Source organism: Charadrius vociferus, unplaced genomic scaffold (assembly GCF_000708025.1).
Source record: "Charadrius vociferus isolate BGI_N301 unplaced genomic scaffold, ASM70802v2 scaffold180, whole genome shotgun sequence".
Taxonomy (NCBI): domain Eukaryota; kingdom Metazoa; phylum Chordata; class Aves; order Charadriiformes; family Charadriidae; genus Charadrius; species Charadrius vociferus.
The window spans coordinates 825,375-848,912 of NW_009646412.1; the positions used below are offsets into that span (position 1 = coordinate 825,375).

The window sequence follows — 23,538 nt, forward strand, 5'->3', positions numbered from 1 at the left end:
TTCTTTTTTGATGTTGTTTAGTTGCCTGCAACTACTGTAAATCCATCAGTGCTAGTTTCATTTAATTTGAGGAGGCTTTAAGTTTATGCTTGTACACTCTTTTTTGCTGGTCAGCTCTCTTTCTCCTGGTAAAAACACTCCTTACACAGTATTAAGTGTATATAGCTGTGGCTTCAAACACGTCAGTTTGACTAAAACATGAGGCAGAATCCTTGAAACAGGAAAAATAAGATGACGGTAACTTGTGTTCCTTTTAGGTTTAAGCTCAGTTGAGAGACTCAAACCTTTAAGTGCACGTACTTCAGCACCTTTCATTTTGTTAGAGTTGTGCACTCGTTACTCTAAAATTTGGCCAGAATGGTGGGATGGAAACAATGCAGCAAATCGTTTAAACGCAAATAGTAATGTTTGCAAATGGATTTGCAAATTTAGTTTTGGTTTTAAATTGATACAATGTGCTTACTTGTTTCTTTCCTAAATCTTTTTTAAAAATGAGTTAGTGAATTTGTATAAACCAGAAAGATGGACACATTACTCGTAGCTCATTGAAAATTTGACTAATTTCAAGTTGGGTTTATGACCTTCAGTTAAAGGTTGGGTGCTTAAGAAAGTTTATTATTTTTATTAATAAAAATGAAAATTTTCCTGGTTTGTATGCTAAAGGGTAATCAACTACATTTTCAATTTTTCTGTGCTCATGTTTTCAGATTACAACTGATGGGAAACCCAAGATAATTGATATAATTGATACAACAGGCAGTGGTGATGTAACTACGTGCACCATTGTAGAACCTAAAGATGGGGAAATTACCGGTCTTTCTGGAAGAACTTTAAAGGTGAGTATTTGGTGGTACAGAGACACCGCTGAGGATCTTTTTCTTTCTTTCTTTATGTTTAACAACATATTTAGCACCTATTTTGATCTCTGCAGAACTTAATTCCTTTTAACTAGATCTTATCCAAAACTAGTATTACATGTAATCATCTTCATATGGGTTGCTTCACATTTTCTTTCCCTTTCATATGTCTTTATGTTTAATATCCCCTATAGCCGAATGGGGTGTGTACATAGTTTTGTTTGGGGCTTGATAATCATTTAGTTACTTTGTTCAAATCAGTATCTGATATAGTTTTGGACGTTGGCTGAAGAAAACATGCTAATATACTTTAAAAATATCAGACATGGTTCTGTCTTTAAAAGTGGTAGTATTTTCCACATTTGTATAAACTCCAAGAGGAATCATGTTAAGGTTGTGGTAAATAGTTCTAGAGACTGAAAAATCTGTGAGGACTTAGCTGTAGGCTCACTGCATTCTCACTATGAATAGAAATGGTGTGGGGATTTCAGAAAGAATAAGGTAAGATCTAGAAGAGGTCTCAGCTATGTAGAACTGCTGATGTTACTGTCATGTTCATGTTTGCCTGGTTAGATTGATGAGGTGATCTGGGGGCAATCAAAGCTTTGGGTCTCTCCATGCTATCAGCTTTCTTCTGAATTTGGCACAGAATATGCTTGTAAAGGTGAATCTGTTGCTCTCTTGTGCTGTCACTAGGAATAGTGGATCTGATCCACTGAGAGTCTAAACTGCAGTAAGATATGAAATTAGACATTCAGATGTTTGTCATGACCTCTAACCATAATACCCCTTTATGCCAGGATGCTTCTTTTCATTTATAGTGCTATTGTTTCCATAGACCCCTACCCAATAAAGTCACGGCTGGGGCTATAAGTTTTAAAAGTAAAGTGTCAGGGCAGCTGATACTTCAAGATGTTCAGTGGCAGTCTCTCATGAATTGATACTGATTCCTTTGGAATCGGATTGAAATTTCCATGTCATGTTGTTGAAACTTAGCACAGTAGTTACTGTTGTAGAGACAGGGAATTAAATTGGCAATATTTGCAAGTCTGTTCTCTTAAGCTTTCTTACACGGTGTTGGTTTATTTTTAATTTTTTTGACGCCATTAGTTAACCTATTTCTGAATATATTTTTCTGTAGATTCCAGCAAACTGGGTAAATCCCTCAGGCAAATATCACATTGGCATAAAAAATGGTTATGATATCTATCCTAAAGCTCTTAAGGAGAGGATTCAGGTAAGGAATTACATTTTGCTTCTGGTGTATTTCAGTGTTCTGATTCGTAAGTTCTTCTAGGAGACTGCAGTATGTGACTTATTAAGACACATAGGCTGCTAGCCAGCTCTTGAGAGCTATTCTGTCTCTCATTTTTGTTTAGTTTTGACATGATCCATTTCTTCTGTGATTTTTCAGAACAACAGGAGGTGACCCAGTGGTCCTCCTCACAATGGTCCATTGAGGCAAAAAGTCTAGAAATTACTGATACCCGTTTCTTTTTTCGGTGTAGCAACTGATGTTTATTTATAGTAATGTATTGAACTTTTTCAGCCTTTGTGTCTCAAATCAGAATTTTAAAATTGGTTTTGTAGTCTTCATACTTTGACAGGTGGATTTGATGATATATTGAGGAACCTGGTTTTATTTTACAGAAAGAACGCAAGGAAAAGCTCTGGGATCCTGTTCAAAGACTGGCTCTAGCAGAAGCCTGTAGAAAACAAGAAGAATTTGATGCTGCTCATAGCTCTCCCTCCCAGGTTTGTGTAAGTCTAAATAAATTTGTAAACCTGTTGTTTGCAACAATTTGTTACTGGTTGAGAGGATTAAAATATTTTGTTAGGTGAATGAATGAAAGATACTTGAGATTATTTTGGCAGATAATGTACCAGTGTATCTTCTGATTAATTTAAAACATCTGTGTATGTATGGTTGTTTGACTTGTTTAGAAAGTAAACAACACTAAGCTTGTTGTCAAATATGAAAAGGGTATTACTTAGTGTTGTTTACTTTCTAAACTTGTTGTCAAATATGAAAAGGGTATTATTTTAAATACTTTGTAGCATATTTTTTTGTAAATTTTATTTTTAATTTAATATGTTATTTTTGAGGCTGTCATCCTTGCTATATTCAAAGTTGGAATCTTCTAAATGTGTCCTTTCTCTTGTAAACTAGGTACTATTTCAGTGAAGTATCAGAAATGCCTCAGGTCACTTCTGTATCATTTAACAATCTGTAAAAAACATTAGGGCTTTAAATGTTACAATTAACAGAAGTTGGAAATAGTTGTATGTAATAGGCCAAAAATACACTGTTCATTGTTGAAGACCATTGAACTTCTAGATGTTTGTGACTCCTAGGGTAATCTTGCATTCTTGATGAAATATCAGAACAAATGTGTAGCATCAGAAAAGAATATAGGATTGCCTATCTTGTAATAATTTTAGAAATACTCTAACTGTATTTTTCTTGCCTTATTAGGTAAATAAGCTAATAAAGGAAGAACTTCAAAATCAAGTGGAACTGTTGAATTCTTTTGAGAAAAAATATAGTGATCCTGGCCCAGTATATGACTGTCTGGTATGGAATGATGGTGAGACCTGGAGGTAAATGCCTAAACTTGTCTAAAATGGCTGCTTCTACACATAAAACAACAGCTTGTATTGAAGACTGTATTAACTTTGAAATCTACCCTCCATATAGAGGTCTTAAATATTATTTGCTTTAAAATAATCCTGCTGTATTACTTGAGTTTCATGACAAAGTTCGGATCCCAAATGAAGATGGGGTAGAATGTAGTCTTATTAAAGACAGCATGATAGAAGGTGTAAACTTGTGGGATTTTCTTCTGAGGCAGAGTAAAATTGCTTTGAATATCCATTGGTGGTAGGAAAAAAAAACAAACCCAAACCAAAAACAGGAGTCTTTGCACAAACTTCAGGATGTATTATGGCACTTTTCTTGACTGATAATGTGCATCATACAAAACAGTGGGTAAGACTTCAAATGTTTGTGTACCAGCTAGCTCTAGTAAAACTTATTCTGTGAAGAAATCGCCTGAATTTCCATATGCTTGTGTTTCCAAGACAGATTTATTTGAATTTAGTAGCATTTGAAAATCAATTTATTTGGAGATCTTTGTAGTTTCTGAATCTAAGTGTAAACAACCAGATTTAAAAATATTGACTTAAAGAGGTAAGATCCCATAAACACAGAACCAGGCTGCTTGAAGTGTTTGTGGTACTCTTTGCTGGGAGGGGAGATAACCAAAAGTTTACAGCAGCTGGAAAATTGCCCTTTTTTTTTTTGTTTTTTGTCAACAGAGCCTGCATAGATACAAGTGAGAGTGGTGATTTAACTACCTGTACAGTGCTGAGAACCTACAAAGAGGCTCAGGAATATGGATCTTTTGGAACATCTGAGATGTTGAATTATTCTGTGAATATATATGATGATGGAAACCTTCTTTCCATTGTGACAAGTGGAGGTAAATGAAAATAATTGTAATAAATGAAAATAATTGTAATAAAATTTTGCTGCTGACTAGGTATCATGAGAAGCAGCAATTTGTATTGTGTCCTGATTCTGATGCTTGGGGTGGCTCAAGACAGCTGTCTTAATACAGTGTTTGTTACTATGGCAATCAAGATCAATGTTCAGATTGCCTGAACTAAGCCTATAATGGCATCTTATTTCCAAACTTGCTTGTGTTTTTGTCTGAAATATTGTCGATTTTGTGTTCATATGCATGTATACATGGTGCGTATACTTAGGTACCCTTTGAGATGTTTCTGCATCTCAAAGCCTAAAATAGAGAGAACCTTCTTTCAAAGTACCTTTTTTCTTTTGTTTCTTAAATATAGGATGATGACTGATTTTTAGTTGCTGTCCTTTGTGTGTGTATAATTTAAGAATCTTAAATAAGACATCCATGAGCAAAAGGGGTATTAATCTTTATTTTGGTTTATCCAAACTTTTTTGTGGTGGGAAGTGTCACTATAACTGTAGCTCCAACCACTCTGAAGCCATGTTTGTGTATTCTTTATGTAATCATGTTTTGTTTTGGAAGCATCCTGAGTAGTTATGGTGGTATTTGATTTGAAAAATGCTCTTAATTTCTCATGAAACTATCCTGTCTCAGTAGAACTACAGAAGCAATTCTGGTTTCTAAATCAATTGTAATTTTTTTGAGAGTCTCCTTTTTATACTTCTGTGCAATTTTATTTCTATTTTTTTTCTTAATCTCCACTATCTGAGTCATCTCAGGTATAATTTTCCTAACTGAGTTGGAAGTGTTGAGCCTTTTAATTAACTTTTGTTAGTGGAATTAAGTTAATACTTCCTTTCTCTCTGCCTGCTGCCTCCCTTTCTCCCCTCAAAAAGCTGTTTTATTTTGCAGATTGCTGCTGTTTACTCGCTCATATTATAGAATCACAGAATCATTTAGGTTGGAAAAGACCCTTAAGATTGAGTCTAACTCTTAACCTAACACTGCCAAGTCCACCACTAAAACATGTCCCTCAGCTACACATCTTCTAAATACCCCTAGAGATGGTGATTCAACCACTTCCCTGGGCAGCCTGTTCCAATGCTTGATAACACAGTCAGTGAAGAAGTTTTTCCTAATATCCGTCCCAAACCTCCCCTGGCACAACTTGAGGCCATTTCCTCTTGTCCTGTCAGTTGTTACTTGGGAGAAGAGACCGACCCCCACCTCACTGCAACCTCCTTTCAGGTAATTGTAGAGAGCAATAAGGTCTCTCCTCAGCCTCCTTTTCTCCAGGCTAAACAGCCCCAGTTCCCTCAGCTGCTTTCTGTAAGACTTGTCCTCCAGACCCCTCACCAGCTTCATTGCCCTTTTCTGGACATGCTCCAGTGCTTCAATGTCTTTCTTGTGGTGAGGGGCCCAAAACTGGACACAGTATTTGAAGTGGGGCCTCACCAGTGCCGAGTACAGGGGGACAATCACTTCCCTAGTCCTGCTGGCCACACTATTCCTGATAACAGCCAGGATGCTGTTGGCCTTCTTGGCCACCTGGGCACACTGCTGGCTCATATTCAGCCACCTGTCGACCAGCACCCCCAGGTCCTTTTCTGCCGAGCAGCTTTCCAGCCACTCTCCCCCAAGCCTCTAGTGCTGCATGGGGTTGTTGTGACCCAAGTGCAGGACCCGGCACTTGGCTTTGTTGAACCTCATACCACTGGCCTCAGCCCACTGATCTAGCCTGTCCAGATCCCTCTGTAGGGCTTTTCTAACCTAAAACGGATCAACACTCCCACCCAACTTGGTGTCATCTGAAAACTTACTGAGGGTGCACTTGATCCCCTCGTCCAGATCATTGATAGAGATATTAAACAGAACTGGCCTCAATACGGAGCCCTGGGGAACAACACCATTTGTGACTGGCCACTGATTGGATTTATGTACTTACAGCTCAATAGGTGAAAATTAATTGAGCTGTAGGATATTAAGTTGGTATAAATGAAGTTCACTAAACGTACAGTGATGCAGCTTTTCATTTCCTCAGGAGCACATGGAACACACGTGGCTAGTATTGCAGCTGGATACTTTCCAGAAGAACCAGAACGGAATGGTGTGGCTCCTGGAGCTCAGATTCTTGCAATCAAAATTGGCGATACGAGACTAAGTACAATGGAAACTGGCACTGGTCTAATAAGAGCTGTGGGTATTTCATTGAATAAATGATTGATCTCAGCAGTGTGACTTAATTGTAGAATATTGTGGAACACTTTCTGCTCTACTTGCTTATAGGCCATGTTTTTATGGTTCTAGAATAATTCCAACAAAAAAACCCCTAACCAAATGCCACCCCCCCCCCCAAATCCAAACTAAAAATAACCCAATGAAAAAAATGCACAAAATCAACCAGAACATATTTGAAAACATATCTTAAGACTATTAAGACTAGTGTTTTAATATAGAACAAGACTTAGGTTGCATTGAGCACTTCCAGGGTTTTTCAGATTGATTGACTTGCCGTGTGTCTGGCTAGCCTGAGACATGGCCTAAGTTACTTGTATGGTTATTTAAAGTTCCTTATTCTATGTTGTGAGTATAGGTTTTTTATGTTTATAGTTGCTTAGATAACCATAGAATGCTTAAATAAATCTATAATAGACACAAGTATCTACCCATGTGGCTGAGTTTGCTTTAACTCCGTTTCTTAAGAGTGAGGAAAAATATCATTCTTCTTAACGATGAAAGGCCCAAGGCCTTTTCCCTATAGTGAATTGATGGGGAAAAATTTTACACAGGAAAAAGAACTGAAAACAGAAAATTATATTTGTGGCCCATAGAATATTTTGCTGTAGCAACATGAAGATGTACAGTGATGTTTTTGTGACCTTTTGGAATTTAACCAGACTGCACAGGAAAGAATTTTATGTTATTGAGGACAGACATTTGAGAGAATACTAATGATGTCTGCAGTTTTCTCTTAGACTAATGTATTACTTTATGGTTTGGAACATGGCAAGAATAAGACTGCCCAGAAAGTGGGGTGTTTTATTCTATTTATTCACTTGGAAAATACCACTTAAATAACTGATTGAAGTAACTTAAATTATTTTCTTTTGTAGAGTCAAAAGAAATTTATCCCTTTTTCTTAGATTTGTAGCACATCAGTTTAAGCAGATGTTTTTTTGCAATTCCTTAAGTGACTTATTCTATGACTAGTATGTAATTTGGCTTTTATTTTTACTTTAACAGATGATAGAAGCAATAAAATACAAATGTGATCTTGTCAACTATAGCTATGGAGAGGCAACACATTGGCCAAATTCTGGGTGAGTACTACTGTGGTTAATATAGGATATTTTAATATCACAGAAGTGGAATTATGTTTGTTGAGCTTTGTGTAAATGAACTGTCGTTAAGAATGAATTGTCCAGGCCCAAATGATTCATATACATTGAACTGTTGCAGTTTACATTTTTAAATATCTTCGAAAGTTAAGTAAGCCTATAGAAAGTGCTATTGATTTATAATACAAAGAATATTTTAGAATAGTAAAGAATTTTTGTAGTTAGAACATGACATAATCTCTAGGGCTTTTCTGAAGACGAAATATTGCTACATAACTGTTACTCCTCTTTAAAACCAGAAGGTATTTTTTGTGGTCAGCCTCTGTAGTGGAACCGCCTCTGCTAGGTGTGGGAAGCAGGCTGCATAATATTATTTTTCTGTGACTGGTCACAGAGATACTATTAGAAGTGGGAATTTTGCCCTGTGGGAAGAAAGCAGTATTGTTGATTAAATGACTTCATTTTTTTCCTCTTATGTCAGGAGAATTTGTGAAGTAATTAATGAAGCAGTGTGGAAACACAACATAATCTATGTTTCAAGTGCAGGAAATAATGGCCCTTGCCTTTCTACGGTAGGATGTCCTGGTGGAACTACATCTAGTGTAATAGGTAAATAATTTGTTTTAAAAAAAAAAAAATGACATTATTCAGTTTCTGTCTTTTCAAGTTGTGTACTTGTGTTACATGTTTGAGATCATCAGTTGATTGCTGGACTAAATCTAAAAAAGTATCAAAGACTACGGAGCTACAAGATTAATTCTGAGGGAAGCGCTTGCTGTATGCTTTGGTGTAAAAATTTTAGATTGTTATCTTCTTACAATTCAAGCCCTTACTTATGTGGAAAACAGAGGTAGGAAGTACGCGGTCTTGATTTGTTGTGGCTTTGTATAAAATTTGCAAAAAAAGCCTTTGTGGTCTGACCTATTTGAAGATTCCAAAATTATTTTTTTAACTGTAACTGTCTGAGCAGACCGCTTCACTCAGATTATTAGCTGCTGTTAAATGCAACCTGTAAAAAATATAAGCAAGTTGGATTCTAATTCATCTTCTGGAAAGTTTTGTAATGCGTTCTGAATTGTTGGAACCACAGTTTTAAATCATCTGTCTTCAGCAAATACTCTTCATTGCTATTTGTAGTGAAAGAAAGCTTTTAAACTTGAGTATAAAATAATCCCATGACGTGCCCTAGACAAGTCCTTCTAGGGGAAGAATTCTTTCAGCTGCAGTGCCACTTCTGTGCAAGTATATTACTGGCATAAGAATTGTTTTTTCTGATGGGTTAGTGTATGTTTTTGATATTTCAGCGATAGATTAAGGTGTAAGACTTAGCAACATGTCTAGCATTTGGGGTTAACTTCCCTAGTCTTAATTTTTATATAAATTCTCTGATGCTGCATTACTGTGTTACCCAAGACGCTTATTAAATCTCAGAATTCTCATGCAAGGAGACTAGCATGTACACTTGAAAGTTGGAGAGACAGTATTTCAGGACAGCTAGTAGAATTAATGCTGATTGCTTTCTAAAAGGTAATCTGCAGTTACTCCACTACTGAGACTGGGGCTTGGAACTGGAACTAACAAGCCATTTTCAGTTCTGCGTTGACTTTGCTGCTACAGTGCATCTACTTGGTCAATTCAACCTACTTGTTGTGTCACTCTAGAGACTGGGTGATCATTCACTCTGCATGCAAAAGGAGCTTGCTCCTTGTCCTCCGTCTGGAGTGAACCAGATAGGGTGGTGGTTTTTTGTTGTTTTTTGAGGATAAAGCAAAATACAGTTGACAAGTTGGCTTACTTCACACAGGCAGGATGGACGTGGACCTTGCCACATTTGTTTATCAGTTTGGTATGGTAGTTTTCTACCATCCTGGTAGTGCTTGTGCCATAAAGAAAATGGAGCGTGCACTTTAGAATAGGTACATGGCATGGATGCAATGTGCATTCTTGCATCGTGTTCTAAAAATACGACTTTAGCAGGCTTTGACGTAGTCAGTTACATGCTCTGGGCACTTTGGACTGATACACAGGAAAGTAATGACTGTCTCATTACTATGTTTGGGCTGTGTGGATGTGGCAGTCTGCTCCAGGTGGTGTAGCTGTGAGCCATGTAGACAAGAACCAACTCATGTACATTGCTTTGAGGTATGGGGGAGTGTAGTTTGTAACAGTGTAAACACAGCCAAAGGGGTGTTGGAGAGAATGGAGATGTCTGAGTGATCAGTTTTGAAAGAAATGTAGAGAGTGAATATATTTTATTCCAGTTGTATAAAAATGAAAATTTGAACTTTACTTAATGTTTTAATATTATACAGTTGACCATCAGCATTGTTACTGCATAGCATGCTGCTTTATACTTCCTTGTAAAAATATCTGGATTTAATGAGATGGAAAATGTGTGTTTCCATTTTTAAATGTAAAGCAAAAATTCTTCTCATAATGAATTTAAAACACAGAAATGTTTCATTTTTGCTTTTAATAAAAATTCATTGTACGTCTAAAATGCTTGAATATTTTTTACAGGTGTTGGTGCCTATGTATCACCTGACATGATGGTTGCTGAATACTCTTTAAGAGAAAAATTGCCAGCAAATCAATATACTTGGTCATCCAGAGGGCCTAGGTAGGTTATACTAAAAGAACAAATTTGTTACTTTGAGGTTGAGATTATATAATTCAAAATCTAAAAGTGCGTCGTTAATACCAGAATAGAAGTATTTCTTTCCCATGGGAAGAGCATAGGTAGCCTGCTCTTCTTGGAAAGCCTTTGTATGTCGGGCTGCAGAACTCCTGGGAGAGGGGGAAGACCACTGAACTGCCTCATCACAACCTGTATGTTTCAGGAAGGTGTATTTGATGAGCGCAAACCTATTCAGAGAGGATAAAAGTTGTTGAAAAGTTGTTTGGAAATTTGTTCTTCTGAAATTCATTTTTTCAGAGGATTTTTTCCATAGCATTTATTTCAGTAAGTTAGTGTAGTGTAGTGAACTGTTATGTTAGTGTTGAAATACTGTCACTCTGTACTACACCACTGTTACTGCAGTGATGTTACGTCTGGTTTCAGTGACATTGCTGTGATGGCACAACTTACTCGAGAGTTTTGCTTGAGTCCACTAGAGGTGTGAGTAGGCAGAAAAAAATACTGTTCTACCCCACATTATAGAAAATTATCTCAAAGATCTATAAAAGAAAATTTTGGGGCAACGAAAACTTCAATTTTTATTTCATGTCTCAGAAGCATTTGATAGCAATGTGGTAGCCAAAAGAACTAAAAAAAATAGCGTCTCTTCCTGACTTCTTGCCTGTGTTTAGTCTTTGGAATTGTTCTTGTGAGGCATCGATTTACTGTATATTGTCTTTTGTAGTTTAGCCTACAGTAGGATTGGGTGAAGGAAAAAATAATAAACATAGCTTGAGTTTGGTCCTTGGTTTATTTACTGGTTATGTAGCAAATGCTTCTCCATTAGCATTGGGCTTTAAAGTTAGCTGTCATGCTGTTTGTGTATTTGCAGGCAAGTATATTGTTACAAGAACCTGATTATGTAGAATTGTCATGTTTCATGAAGGGAAAAGAGAAATGTGGTCTCTGCATTCAGCTGACAAAGGGAGAAAGATTTATAATTAATATTGGTATACATGCAAGCCCACATATATATATGTGAAAACTATATTTTGTGTGCTTTGTCACTTCACATTGTAAAATAGTCAGAATGAGCATATTTCAGCTGAAATATGCTCAAGTCTGGCCAAAGGAGTGTTCCCCTTGTGTAGAGTGCAACAAGCAGGTGACTGGAGGGTTCCTAAAGCTTTGCCGGAGCAGTCTCGGGGTGGGGGATCAGTCTGTCCGAGTAAGCAGTAGAAGTTTTCAGGCAGATACGCGGTGCACTGCTTGGCCAGAAGTGTCATGATACAGAACCTGTTATTTATATAGGGTGGTCATAAAATACGTCCAAACGTTACATTACAGTGTCATACTGAGAGTACTCTGATTTGAGACAGATTTTAGACATATGAAGCTGTTAGCGTGGGATATAAATGCCCTAAAATACCCAGTCTCTCCACAGAACTTAATAGCTCAGGCCTAGTGCTGTCCTTATTCGAGTGGTACAATTCTGTCTATCCAGAGCAAGGAAGATGGAATATATCTGGCTCATACAGTTGAAAACCAGATGCTGCTTTAACTGTGTCATAGGTGCTTGCTCCTTTCTTGAATATACTTGGGCAACAAAGAAAGGTGGCTTAGGCGCAGCTGGTCCTGATCCACACAACAACATTCTGGTTTTTGTCTTCTCCCCTTGCTCAGCTTGTCTCAGGTTCTGTACTGTAATTCAGAATTTGACCTGGTAGTGAAGTGTCAACATGCAAGATTAGAGATTTGGATTTTTGATCTTTTCTAGTCTTCCTCTCCCTTTTACTGTTTTTCCTTAAAAATAATAACTCTTAAATAGGCTGTGTGGAATACTAATTTAGGTATTGAAGTGTTTAATAGGTTTATTTGCATGCATTTTCTGATTCAAATCCCCGAAGATATTCTGCTGACTAAACTGAAACCTGGTGAAGAGTATTGAAGGAGTAAAAGCTTAGAAAACTTTCACTGTCAATCAGGCATAGCTGATGATTAATGTGACATTTTAAATTGTTACTTAGTGGCATGCTTTTTCTTGGGTAATATACTTGTGAATGTTCCCTAAAGCCAAAGTTATTTTTTTTTTTAAGTGCATGGATAACTTCAAGATAAAGTGTGCAGAAAAAAATGTTTGTTTTTCAACTATTCTGTTTTAACACCAGCACTGATGGAGCCCTTGGAGTAAGTATCAGTGCCCCAGGAGGTGCTATTGCTTCTGTTCCAAACTGGACTCTGCGAGGAACACAACTCATGAATGGCACATCCATGTCTTCTCCCAATGCATGTGGAGGCATTGCATTAGTATTGTCAGGTAATGTGCTACAATTTTATTATAGATGCGTCGTCTAAGAGAGATTAGATACTTTTTCCTCTAAAAAAAAAAATGCTCTAACTTTCAGATTATTTTTTTATATAATAATACCCTTATTTTTAATTGCAGGACTCAAAGCTAATGATATTCATTACACTGTTCATTCTGTCCGAAGAGCTTTAGAAAATACTGCAGTGAAAGCTGACAACATAGAAGTATTTGCACAAGGACATGGTATTATTCAGGTATTTGCAAAAACCCCAGCATAATATAAATAACTGCCAGTGGAAAACTAACCCACGAAAAAAGAGCAGCTTTCTAGATGTGCTTACTCAGTTTGCTTTTTTTACCCGATTTTCAGATCTGATTGAGAGAGAAGGGAATGTAGTGGGAGGGGAGGAGGAAGAAGACGGTTCTTTCAGTTTCAGCATGCAGTTTCTGTAGAATAAATGTGTTAACTAGGCACATTCTTAGACTGATCAAAAAGGTATGTGAACATAAAAGTGGGATGCGGGGATTTATCACCCACATGTGGATTTGGATGCCCACAGTCTGTCCTAATGTCCAAAAAGTTTTTGTGCTATTGTCAGAGAGATCTGAACTTGTTCTGTGCAGACAAAAGCTTGAACTGTAGATTCCGGGCAGTGAAAATACAGAGATACCCACACTGGTTCACAAAGCAGTACAGCTGCAGTTGCGTGGTGACTTTGCTCTGGGCGTGCACTGAAAAGTCTAAGTGTTCATTGTATCCTGTGGACTTCTAAGTAGCTTGGAAATCTGTGATATGATCCTTTGTATGATGAAGGCACAGTGAATGACAGTCTCCCTATGCATAAGCTTAGGTTCTTAAAGAGCTGCTGCTGGTTTTTGCCGACAGTCACTCCCATCCTCGCCAAACAGAGGAACTGTGATTTCACTCTCATGCTTAAAGATGCTAGATATTAAATGCTTAGCCCTAAACTCATGTTCTGGAGATGCTAGAACCTAGTACGTAACATGCGCTAAGCACATCTGTAACACTGAGTCTGATACAGAAGGCAACAATGGTGATAGCCATATCGAATAAAAAACATTGCCACAGAAAAATGAAATGCACCAGTCATATCTTATGATTTAGTAGTCTGTGATTAAAGCGTGTGTTAAAACTCTTACCTGGGAGACTGAGGCTGTTTCACGTGCACCCTTCCCAAAGGAGAGTGCCCTGATCTCTGCTGGTGAAGGTAGCTCAACGTGAAGTAGAAGGGCATGTTAAGATTTTTGAAGTCAGTAGAGTAAAAAGAGAGATAGAAGGATGTCTTTTTGAAACAAAAAGGTGAACTTGTCATCCAGGTTTACTGTGACAGCTTATTTACTTAAATCCAGGGCTGGATTTCATGACCTGATTCTCTTATTTCTCATCATTATTAAACTTAGGGGCATCAGATGTTGCTTGTCTCTTTTAAACTACTCAGTTTCTTATATTGTATAAAAGGTTTAAATACTTAACTAGTGTTGCTCAACATTTGAGAAAGACATCTAAATTAGTGTAATAGGTCTGGGCCTTTGAAGTCATCTCTGAAAACTTTTGTTATGCATCTTTTGATGGATCTATAGGAAAGGAGATTTGTTGTCTTGTTGTTTGTTTTTGGTTTTTTTTTTTTTTTAATGTTGGCTTTCTGTGCTCTGTGTGGCTGTTGCAGACTGAAAATGTTGTCTGACTTCTATACCGAGTATCATATCGTGTAAGGGGCAATCAGTGTAGCTCAGGTAGCACGTGAGTTACTTCACTCTTTGTTGCTGGGCTTGTTGAACACTTCATATTGAAGATAATATGCATGAATTACTATTAAGTTGAAATTTGTTTATTTAGAATGTGTTCTTTCTAACAGGTTGATAAAGCCTATGACTACCTCATTCAGAATTCATCATTCACAAGTAACATAGGCTTTACGGTTACTGTCGGCAGCAACCGTGGAATCTACCTCAGAGATCCTGCCCAGATAGCTGCACCTTCTGATCATGGGGTTGGCATAGAACCTGTCTTTCCTGAGAATACAGGTAGAAAGAGGTTTTGTATGTGGGGTAGGGGGGATGGGAATAAAGTGTAATCTTCAAACAAAAAAGCTATGATAATGAGGAGGGATAGGAATCTGTACTGTAAAAGGAGTAAGTGCAATTCTAAATTTCACGGTAAATGAAGGCCTGCAGCTAAACAGCTTTTCTATTCTAAACTCAGACTTAAAACTGCAGTACTTCCATGCTTGTCGCTTCATGCTTTCTCTCACTGAAAAAAAGGGATTTCTCTTTGTTCTGAAGAATTTTAAAGCAAAGTTATGGGGCCAGGGAAAAATACGGAAAAAATCTCAAATATCCCTAATGTTTCATGAAATTGTAGAACTGCAAGGTTTTTATTGTAGATAACTCTTGACAAAGAATGATTACTGTTCTAAAGATGAAAGAACTTACCCAGAAATTAGTTTCTCAGTTATTTAAAGACTATAAATTCTAGACTTAGACTTTGTCTGAGTTTCTACAACCTGAGAAAAATCTTAGTTTAACAAACTAGACTTGCATTCAGTATGTTAATAATGGATAAACATAAATATATCTGAAGGCAAAACAGGAATTGGTACAGGTTTTAGTTAGTTACTAACAGGGGGTAAAAGTAACTTGTGCAAATCAAAATAAGGTTTGACATCTTTTCTCCATAAACCATTTTGCCCTGCTTTACTTTATTAAATACAAAGTGGAACTCACTGAGAGACTGTATTACACTATATTCAAAGAGTGATCCATGTTACTGTGATCCAGCTTGTTACTGATACTAACTCCTTTCCTAAAACCAGTGATCCCCAGGAAGGTTGGCATGTGACAAAGGAATGAGTTTATTTAGGGGAAGAACGGATATGAATCAGGACAGGTTACTGACTCAGAGCAGCTTAGTTGTTTGACAAGTTACATTGCAGTTAGTGCTTTTAAAATTTACTGTATGACATGGAGAAATAAAATAGTCGTACAATAGACTTTTCTGCAGGAAGAAAACAACCTGAAAACAGGTAGACATTTGCAATGGATGACTGGCTTGTAGCATGATGTTGTTTCCCTAGTGCCTGTCCAATTGTTATTTCTGTGCAATATCTGTTGTCTTCAACAGGACCGAGTTTGAGAAACTGTAGTAAGAGGTTAAGGGAGGCTGCTCTCATCAGTCTGTCTGTTGAGGTTCTCTTTGAGCTTTTATTGCTTCTCATGTACCTATGAGGGAATAACATCTGATAAGAGTGCTCTTTACCTAACAAAGATGTAATGAAATGTCTGAAAATTAAGCTAAGGTTGTGTTATTGAACTGTTTTTTAAATTTGTTTCTTGACAGAAAACACTGAAAGAATATCTCTCCAGCTTCATTTAGCTTTAACTTCAAATGCACCATGGGTCCAGTGTCCTAGTCATTTAGAGCTTATGAACCAGTGTCGACACATAAATGTTCGTGTGGATCCACGTGGCCTGAGAGAAGGACTACATTATACAGAGGTATTGAAGTATTGGTGTTCTAAGCAAGATTGTGTGATCTTGTGGTCTCTATTGACTTTTTGTAGAAGTAATTTTTAAGGAATTAAAAGCTGTGTGCTGTACAGACCAGAAAATACTGCCACACTCCATTTCACTATACAGGCTGAATCCAGGGTTCAGCAATAGTTATGCTATACAGTATTGTATAGCACATACCAGTGGGACTTTAAATATCTGTGTTTAAAAGATAAAAGCATATAGAAAATACAAACCAAATAAATAACTATTCATCAAAGGGGTTTTTTTCTCTGGATATATTTTCACCTTTGACTGTATGACTCAGTCCTGTATTATTATTGAGGATAGAGAGTTGTGTTTTTATGAGGTCTTAGATATTTTCGTGTCTCAGTGGTGGCTTAAGGACTGGCCTAGCTTTTGTGGTGTTGCCATGCTGTCTTATATGAACCCAAGATTTTGCTTTACCTTGAAGAGTTGCTTGAGTACAGTGATGCAACCTATTTTCTTGTTTCCTCACCTCTACCCTGTCTCATTTTGGAAGGTGAAGGAGAAAAATGTGTATGAAGAATGGCTGTGTACAGCAGAAGCATTTTGCTGACTTTGAGCAGCTACATTCAAATTTGAACAAATTTAATACCATAAAATTTCTCATTTTCTCTCCCAACCATCCTCTTTCACTGCTGCAAAAGAAACCCGCCAACAAAAATATTTTTCAGCCCTCTCTGCCCTTATCCCAAACATTATATTGACATTGAAATGTTTCCATTGCACTGTAGTTGATCATAATGAAGATGATACCAGCTTGGTTTTTAGAAGTGACTTGCTTAAGGTGCTTAGAGTTGCAAGTTTTCTATGGTACCACTGAGAACATTTTAGCAAAATGATGTTGGAACAAATTTTCAGAGATAATATTTAAAGCTTGGCCATGAAAGACGTGGTAGATCAAAATGTATTTTCTCAAACATAATCCTGGAAAACATGGATTAAAATATTTTTAAATAAAAAAATAAATAGCTGAAATAACATAATAAGTCTGGGACAAATTCTGAGTTGAAACTAAGTTGAGCTTTTCATATAGGAACTATCAAAAGTGGGTTGAAAGCCTGGGGAAAGACTGAAATGAGTATACTAATTTTTTTTTTCTTGGTGAATGTTGCTGTTTTACTATTTCTAGGGTGACAGTGGTCAAATGAAGATCTTTTTTCTCAGTGAGAACTACAAAGGTTTTAAATACTGTGCAACTGGTTTAACTTTACTGTTGTCATCTATAATTTCATTTTGGCCAAAGATTTTAAGTGGCTTTATTTTATTTTGTTAGGTGTGTGGATATGATATAGCAATGCCAAATGCAGGCCCTCTGTTCAGAGTTCCGATAACTGTTGTTATACCAACAAGGTCAGTAAACCCAAGCTTTATCTGCATTTTTTAAGCTTAGTTTAGTTTTCTGTACCCACTTTACTTGTCATTTATTTCACGGCCTTCTTTCTCTGGGATTTCTTGAACTTACTACTAACATTGAAAAGGGAGCAGAGATCCGAAAAGATTCTCGCAGCAGACTTATACAGCAGTGGATTTTTTTTGTAGTTTTGGTCCTGGCAGCCAGAAGGCAGTGTGTTCTGGTCGGCTTAGCCACAGTGGCAGCAGCTTTCTGGTCCATCAGAGTACAGATGACTTCAGGCTAGTTGAGCAAAGTATCAGTCAATATACTCATAAGTGTAGGTCAACCAAAGTTTGTTTTTTCATTTCTAACTGGTGGACTAGACAGGGGACATTATTTCGCAGAGGAACTTTGGGATAGATTTCCATCATGACCTTAACACAGTGACTTTAGAGAATTAGTATTGTGCCTATCACTGGTTTAAACATATGACTTCAGTGACATTTATAGGAAAGGAGAGTATCTTATTTAACCTATTCAGTGGACAGTCTGGCCTGAGGGGGAAAAAAAAAAAAGTAACTTTTTTTGAACTTGTTCATAGAAATATTACTTATGTACCTTAGCTCACTTTAGTGGAAGGTCACTCAGCCAGGAAAAGCAGATCCACTGAAAACTAGGATTCTCTGATACTTACGGTTAAGCACAGTGGAGGGAGGGAGGGTGTCTACATAATGTGGTGGAGCTGATGCTTTAAACCTTTTAGATACATTGCTCTGTCAGATTCTTTACTAGTACAGATTAAAATAATTGGTGCCAAGGACTAAATATCGTTATTCTACCCTTTTTTTGAGAGTAGTTTCACATTTAAAAATACTTTCAATTAAAAAAAAAAAGGTTTCACAGCTTGTTTGATTACTGTTTGTGTTTTCTTTTTGATATACAGAGTAGATGAATCATCAAGTTATGACCTGACATACACAGATGTTCATTTTAAACCTGGTCAAATCCGAAGGCACTTCATTGATGTTCCCCAGGGAGCTACGTGGGCTGGTAAGGAAAATGACCACCTTGATTAAATAAAAAAGCACATCTGTCAGACTTGACAAAGTTGTTTTGAAATCATTTTGAGTTCTGCCTGAGTAAGAACTGGAGGATTTGACCCATGAATACATAAAATATTTAGTAGATTTTAAGCTCTTAGAGGAGTGGTTTTGAGTTATCTCATGGTTTCTGGTATAGTAGAATCCTGATTCTTAGTCTTCTAGAAATGAGCAAATACAATCTGAAGTGATTGCCCATAACTGGAGGAATACCCCATGTTCATGGAAAAGTATACTGTCTGGGGTTTTCCTAGTTTTTAAGGTGTGTGAATGTAGCATCGAAAAATGTCTCAACTGAAGAAAACATGATTTTCATAATAGGCAGCAGGGAGGAAAAAAAGTTGTGTTTCCTCATCTTCATGTGTGAGATTAGTAAATGATAATCCTTTTGACAATCTTTCATACTTGTGAAACTAGTGTTTTTCTGGTGAATCTCTGCTTTTCTTCTAAAATTCGTGGCTCTTGAAACTAATCTTAGTTTCTTTCTTTAATCTAGAAGTGACAGTGTGTTCATGTTCAGCTGATGTGACTGCCAAGTTCGTGCTTCATGCTGTTCAGCTAGTGAAACAAAAAGCATACAGAAGTCATGAGTTCTACAAATTTTCATCCTTACCAGAGAAAGGATCAGTGACTGAAGCATTTCCTGTCTTAGTAAGTTACATTACGATGGTGTGGGGGAAGAAAGAGAAAGTAATACATCAGTGCAGTCCAACATAACTCATTCTAGATTTTTTTTCTAACGAAAAACCCCAAACCCAAGAAATCATATGTTTTTTACAGTAGTGAATGTGTCTAGTTTTCAGTTTTGAAAAGATCTTTTAATGGCTTGCTAGTGTTTCTCATTTTTTTGGTAATGCCCTTGTAATGTGTGTGAATCTCTTCAATTTGTCGGTACCTGTTTATACAAACCAGTTTGGTTCCCTTTCAAATAGGGGATATGACTTGTTGGATAGATGTAGTTCAGCATATTTTGCCTTTAGTGCTTAATGTGGTAATCTGGGACATCTTGATGTTGAAGCCAGGTGATAATGGACTGGTTTACATTCATACTGCTCACATACAGCAGGCTTAGCTTGAATAACACTACCTCAGGAGTCCAAAACAGAACCAGGGAGTGAGTTAACAGTTCAGGGGTGCGGAGATAGAGTCGTCTTCTCAAGTTTGTCCCCTGCGTTGCTTAATTTAGTTGTATAGCTTTAAAGCCGAAGAGTAGTTTTGATTTCTGTGCTATTTAGTCCCTTAACCTCTGTGAAAATGTCAGGTGGGGGAACCCTAAGGTAAATTTGTCCCACTGACACCTTGTTAATTTTATCACATTAGTTAAAAAAAAAACCCAAAACAAACAAAAAAAACCCCAACCAAGCAACAACAAAAAAAACTCCCAAAGCTCCCAAGCTTCATGTCGTCTTACTTAGGTAGAGAGTGGGATCTCTTTTTCTGATATGCATTTTCTATGACACACACATTAAACTCGTCTATGAACTAACTTGTCTGCGTAGTTTGAAGGATAGGAAAGGAAAACATAACATTTTAAAAGCTGTACCTTTCTCAGTAGGGTATACCCCTGGCACTCTTTGTTTTGATGTGGTCATCAGTCATCCTGTTTTGTTGGAGCTGTCTTGTGTTTTCTGGACCAAGTGTAATGTCTTATTTGGTACTGTACAAACCCATACAACTGGAGTAAACTGGACATAACAGGGTCTTTTTTGAGCTATACTTCAATTTTTTTGGCTTGGGATGAGGGAAGCTGGGGTGAATAGAAGGGGAAGACGGGAGCTTGAGTCTAACTTTGTGCTTTTGTTACACAGGCTGGAAAAACCATTGAATTTTGTGTTGCTCGGTGGTGGGCAAGCCTTAGTGATGTTAGCATTAATTACACAATATCTTTCCATGGTGTACTTTGTGCTACTCCTCAGCTAAATATGGTAAGTTTTCCAGAGTGTTTATTTTCTTGCTGTATTTAGAAAGACCAGAAGTGTCTTTATACATAAGATGTTCATGTTTTTTCTTAAAAAGAGGTAAACAGGAGTTCAGTCTCACAGAAATGCCCATAACTGTTATTTATGATTTTTTTCTATGCCTTTTCATTATAATTCAGTATGGGGAAAAAAGATAGAAAGGAAAAACACCTCCCATCCCCCCAAAAAGAGCCAAAACCCCCAACACCAATAGAAGCAAAACCCTCAACACCAATAGAAGCAACATACTAAAAGACTAAAATCTTAACTATAGTTACACTAGCAAGCTTTTGTGTGAATAAACCTTGCTGGGACCACAGTTCTTGAACTTGAGTGTCTAGACTATCATTGGTAAAAGACAATACTCTGAATACCATTTTCAGAATAAAATACCAGTCAAGTTTATTTTCTGTTTAGTGTTTTATTGAGATGTGCAGATTGGCTTGAGATTCGTCATTTAGGGCAGTTGAAGAAGCAGTGGATAGGGAGTGTCGTGGTTCCTAAGGCTCTGTGATGCTAAAGGATCGAAAAAGTTGCTAAAAACATTAGTATCATAATATTTACAGTACTTTGTCTTAATCCTGTGTTCTTTGCTGTCCTGTGCAACTTGGCGTGGCTTGACTTTGCGTCCCTCAGGAGAGCGCTCTCTTTCAGACCTGAGTTGGCAATACCTATATGAAGCAGCACCATGCTAATTTATCCTGGCTCCTCCTTTTTTTTCAGCTAAAGGCCAGAGCAAATTGTAGCTGTCCCACAGGTGAATTTGGATGTAGTCAGGCTTTAACAGCTGAAGAAACTGGGGAAAAAGAGTGGGTGCATTGTGCTAAGGTACCAGGTCTCGAACCAGTAGAGCAGGAAAAGAAAAAAAGTGGTGGCGGTATGCACAGCAGCTCTGCCCACCCCAGCAGGACTACATCAACTGAATAACAGACAGTTAAAAATGAGAGAATACAAACAGTTTTGCCCTTTCTTCTTGAGCACCTATAACTTCCATGAAAGAAATTTTAATAGTGCTGATGTACTATTGGCTTTGTCATGAGGTACTGCTAGAAAAAAAGTTTTCAAATTATTTTGCCCATCACTAGCCTGTGTATGTAGTCTTTTCTTTTTTCAAAGTTAAACTATTCTCCAATAATAATCCTAAGCAGAAGCACCATAAAATACTTGTTTTGAGATCCTAGATGAAAAATACTTGTATTTATTGAATTACATATTCAAAGGAAATAGTCACAAATGCACTAACAAAACCCAGCCCTGCCTGAAGTGTGACTTACGCAGTTCTGTACAAAGTACTTATTAAGGGTTGGGAGGGGGAGAAATAAAAGCGTAGCTGCAATTGCTAAAGTTTTGGAAGTCCCAGTGTATCTGCTGTTGTAAAATAGAGATAAGCTTGTGATACTTTCCAACTCATGAGGTATTACTTCTTATAACATATATAAATACAGTTTGTGTTGTGTTTTTGATAGACATATCAGGTGGTCCGCATCTGATAAGTGCACCGAAGTGTAATTGTTATATACTTTTTCTTTAGCATGCTTCAGAAGGCATCGTACGATTTGATGTTCAGTCCCTGTTGAAGTATGAAGATATTGCTCCATGCATAAATCTGAAAAGCTGGGTTCAAACGCTCAGGTAGAGTTTCTGGGGAGCTGCATTGGGAAAGTGGGAAAACTATTCATATGTAGTGAAAACGGTAACAATTTAACAGTGAAATTTAGGTTATCAGTATTTTTGTCAAACTTTAAGTATGTTTGGAAGCATCAATTGATAAAACTTCTCAGCATTCTCTTTTTTGTTTACTTTTAACTTTGACAAAATTTGAGAATTATGGTGACTTTTTTCCATGCAAATAATTTTCCTTAAGCTAATTTAAAAAAAAAAGTTTACAAAAATATTCCATCGCTTCTGAAGGAGACACTTAGAGGTAAAAGGCACTTTAATATCTAAAGAAACAAATTGTAAGGTTATTTGGTGCTTCTGCTTGTTGTTTTGTTTTGGTTTTTTTTTAAGCAGCTGCTTCAGATCCTGCCCAGTTTTGACCTGGGAAGTCTGTTCTCTCTTGCTTGATTGGGAGTGTTTTTGTACGATCTGGTGCAGAGTTTTGTGTGGAAAGTTGTGTATATCTTCTTGTCAGGTTGACACATGCTGGTTTGGAGGAAAAGTTTTGTTGGAAAATTCCTAACCAGGTCAGCAATTACTGCAGTTGGTCACTTCAGGAGGAAAAAGAAATGCCATACAGTTTAAGCAGTACTTTTAAGACTTGGGGCAGACAATTTCACAGTGGTCAATAATCCAAAGTTTTGCATTATTTGGGCCTCTCAGTGGAGACCTTGGGCTCTGTCTTGGGGCTTTTGGATACTTGTAACTGGAATCGAGGTCACTAGGAGTTTATTGTTTAATGAACATGCCACCTAATGTTAGATTCAGAAGTACCCGATTTGATATGCCTTAATTGAGGAAATAAAACAATTCCCTAATATATCTTTGCCTCATTCTTGGTTTGTAAAATAGAGGTGCTCTTATCTCCTTGTAATATTTTTGGCACTTACCTGACAGTAAACGAACTGCAGTTAAGTAAACTAATGAGAAATATTTATTTATTTAAATTAAGGCACGAATAACACCTCTTGAATGAAGTAATGAGTCATAACACAGAGGAAAGAAAGTACTGAATGGCTTCTCATTTGGTCTCTTGAGTTTCAAATGCTTGGAGGCAGGGTGGGCATTAGGGAGACGTGTCATGTGTGGTATCACTTGGTTCTTAAGTCTTCTGTCAGCAATCTGGTGTCTGCCAGAGTAGGAAACCTGGGTTAAATGGACCTGTGGTCTGACTCAGCAGAGGTATTTTGCTGCGTGACTAGTCTGTGCTCTTGACAATGGAAGAGCTGACAGAATTTTACAGAAAAATTTTGGTCATGTAATTAAAGGTTTTCAGAATGAATGCATGAAATGTAAACTTGAATGATGCCAGGCCACCCTTATCCTGC

General features: G+C 37.2%; 1 protein-coding gene across 1 annotated transcript in view; it reads left to right on the forward strand.

Annotated features, from left to right (window-relative positions):
- Nucleotides 1–231: 231 nt before the first annotated feature.
- The window catches only part of TPP2 (tripeptidyl peptidase II), a 50,479-nt gene continuing 27,172 nt past the window's right edge, over nucleotides 232–23,538 (forward strand). The window contains exons 1-19 of the mRNA XM_009880579.1: nucleotides 232–237; nucleotides 708–836; nucleotides 1,999–2,094; nucleotides 2,508–2,612; nucleotides 3,334–3,458; nucleotides 4,176–4,339; nucleotides 6,381–6,535; nucleotides 7,583–7,659; nucleotides 8,159–8,286; nucleotides 10,198–10,297; nucleotides 12,463–12,611; nucleotides 12,741–12,856; nucleotides 14,480–14,648; nucleotides 15,961–16,118; nucleotides 17,434–17,510; nucleotides 18,437–18,543; nucleotides 19,090–19,244; nucleotides 20,402–20,518; nucleotides 22,083–22,183. Of these exons, the coding sequence (XP_009878881.1) occupies nucleotides 232–237; nucleotides 708–836; nucleotides 1,999–2,094; nucleotides 2,508–2,612; nucleotides 3,334–3,458; nucleotides 4,176–4,339; nucleotides 6,381–6,535; nucleotides 7,583–7,659; nucleotides 8,159–8,286; nucleotides 10,198–10,297; nucleotides 12,463–12,611; nucleotides 12,741–12,856; nucleotides 14,480–14,648; nucleotides 15,961–16,118; nucleotides 17,434–17,510; nucleotides 18,437–18,543; nucleotides 19,090–19,244; nucleotides 20,402–20,518; nucleotides 22,083–22,183 (2,234 nt within the window). The remainder of the gene's footprint in view (nucleotides 238–707; nucleotides 837–1,998; nucleotides 2,095–2,507; nucleotides 2,613–3,333; nucleotides 3,459–4,175; nucleotides 4,340–6,380; nucleotides 6,536–7,582; nucleotides 7,660–8,158; nucleotides 8,287–10,197; nucleotides 10,298–12,462; nucleotides 12,612–12,740; nucleotides 12,857–14,479; nucleotides 14,649–15,960; nucleotides 16,119–17,433; nucleotides 17,511–18,436; nucleotides 18,544–19,089; nucleotides 19,245–20,401; nucleotides 20,519–22,082; nucleotides 22,184–23,538) is intronic.